We start from the raw sequence: 2,500 nt of genomic DNA, 5'->3' as shown, positions 1-2,500 counted from the left end.
ATGGGGTTCCAGACTGTGGTCCAGTCGCCAAGCTATCATGCTGGTGTTTTTGTCGCGGTACCAAAGGCTGGGCAACAGAGAACAAATAGAAACATGAAATACTGATTTGGCACAGCTTTCGTGGTATATTACTGAAATATTCCAAACCAAATCTATTGGGAATGTCTTGAATGCATTGGTTAAGTCTTGATTCTGGTATATTTACAGCTTAGATTTCACCAAAAGCTTCTAAAATATACTTTTAAAGAGCAGCATTGACACTTTCTTTTACATGTTTGTCACAATTTTGTTTTTAACGTCACATTTGAATGGAACCAAAACAAGTGTGAACGCACCCTTCAGTGCCCAAATCTCAGAATGTTTGATTAAAAACAGGCCAACTGTGTAATTGACTGTTATTTAATTGAACAAATTTGTGTTTATAATGTACATACAGTCTATTTTCAACGCCAGCCAGTCAAATTAATTTGTATGGAGAAACACTGACAATAATAATGTGTTCATTTTACACCAATAAACGAATCAAAAGGTGTGTGACTTTTGCGTAAATAACAAATATAACACAGGACTCCCGTGTCTGATACCTGACTTTATTAGGACACACAAAAACAGACAACTTTTAAAAAATAGATGTTCTATTGAGCTTCATTCAGTGATGAAGAGTATCGTTGGTGCTTCCTTGGCGTCTAATTGGTCACGCAGTACTTCCAGAAACAAGCTGTCAGGGGGAAAAAAACAAAAGCTATTAAAAAGAATACCATTCAATATTTTCAACATGTTTTTAACTGTACATACCTATCTAATTTTCAATTATTGGATTTTTTTTCTAAATTATTTAGTAACATTTTTGTGGGTTCAATTAAATTTTTTTCATGATGCCTTCTTTGATGCAATGCAATATAAAGAAGCAGTCATTAAACAAATATATGAATATATCAAAAGCTTTATCTTTTCATACATAAAATAAATGCAACACAAAGTGCTTTACAGACTTAAAAACATCCCCCATCATCGCACATAATGTGAACAAATGAATTTGTGGCTGAGTACAGAGGAGCCAGGTGAGTAAACACTATCACAGGAGCCATCTGCACCAGGTGGTCACCAGACCATGGCCATCAGGACTCTTGACACAGCACGGCCGGTAACCCCTGATGCAGACAGCTCCCTCTTGGGAATGCTGCGAAGTAAAAATAAAACCTTTAAAATAGTAAAACATATAAGGATAAAATATAAAAATATAAATATACAGTAAATATTAAATACAACTAAACAAGCTTGCATAACTAATAGGATAAATATATATGTATAAAAATAAATATACATTAAATATATATATGTATAAAAATAAATATAAATTGAATATATATAATTATGTATAAAAATAGATATACATTAAATATATATAACTGTGTATATAAAATATACATTAAATATAATATACGTATATAACTATGTATATTAATAAATATACATTAAATATATATAACTCTGTATATAAATAAATATACATACATGCATGAATATATATATATATATACATATATGTATAACTAAATAAATTGTGTGTATGTATGTATATATATATATATATATATATATATATATATATATATATATATATATATATATATATATATATATATATATATATATATATATATATATATATATATAAAATATATTAGGGTTGTACGGTATACCGGTACTAGTAAAGGACCGCGGTACTAATGAATCAAAACGGTACTATACTCCCTTTGAAAAATACTGGTTCCTTTTTTTGTTCATAACTAAACATGCTTCACTACACATCATAGGAGGATACAATAGCTAACAGCTAACAAAAGCTAGCGCTCCTGAATGTAAACAAATGCCATGTGTGGATCTACACTTAACATCCACTGTAATGATACCAAGTACAGGAGTATACCTAGTCAATACTACGATGATTACATCAATATTTTTCATCGTCACAAAATCTTTTTTCAGTAAATATGTCCCTGGACACATGAGGACTTTGAATATGACCAATGTATGATCCTGTATCTACTTGGTATCGGGTGTGTGTGTGCAGAAAACATCGCACAGGGCGATGTGATGCGTCTAGTGCAGTAGCCTTGGAGTAGTAGTACCTGTAGTTAGTGCATGCTGCATGCCGCTTTTGCTTGCTATGCTGCATGCTGCTTCTGCCTGATACTCATTGCTTTCAGCTAGTGCCGCCGGCTAGCCCTCTGTCTCAGAGGGCGAAAAGAGGAGCCGAGTGCATAAGCCTCCTCAGCCGGTACATAGCCTCTCCATTGTCAAGACTCGTACATGCCTCCTCGTGGCCACACACGGTAACTGGAACCTCGCGGTTCCAGGCTAAGTTGTACGGGATCTCGGAGCAGCAGGGGGCCCCAGAGACGGGGCATGCAGGCCCACCGGTGTGTGGACATGCCCTGGTGCCCAGTCAACCCCTGTCCCAGCTATGGGTAAATAACCCCAGCTATGGGCGAATAGT

At 34.8% G+C, this 2,500-nt stretch overlaps 2 protein-coding genes across 2 annotated transcripts in view; one reads left to right on the top strand and one right to left on the bottom strand.

Moving 5' to 3' along the window:
* Positions 1-532, top strand: part of clic2 (chloride intracellular channel 2) — a 17,108-nt gene extending 16,576 nt beyond the window's left edge. Inside the window, exon 6 of the mRNA XM_062040009.1 lies at positions 1-532. This exon is cut by the window's left edge and continues 235 nt beyond it. The gene's annotated coding sequence lies outside the window, so the exon portion shown is untranslated.
* Positions 533-686: 154 nt separating this feature from the next.
* Positions 687-2,500, bottom strand: part of urp1 (urotensin-related peptide 1) — a 7,439-nt gene continuing 5,625 nt past the window's right edge. The window contains exon 4 of the mRNA XM_062039850.1: positions 687-718. Within this exon, the coding sequence (XP_061895834.1) occupies positions 687-718 (32 nt within the window). The remainder of the gene's footprint in view (positions 719-2,500) is intronic.

This window comes from Entelurus aequoreus, linkage group LG28 (assembly GCF_033978785.1).
Source record: "Entelurus aequoreus isolate RoL-2023_Sb linkage group LG28, RoL_Eaeq_v1.1, whole genome shotgun sequence".
In the NCBI taxonomy this organism is placed as follows: domain Eukaryota; kingdom Metazoa; phylum Chordata; class Actinopteri; order Syngnathiformes; family Syngnathidae; genus Entelurus; species Entelurus aequoreus.
This window is presented reverse-complemented; position numbering and strand designations above follow the sequence as displayed.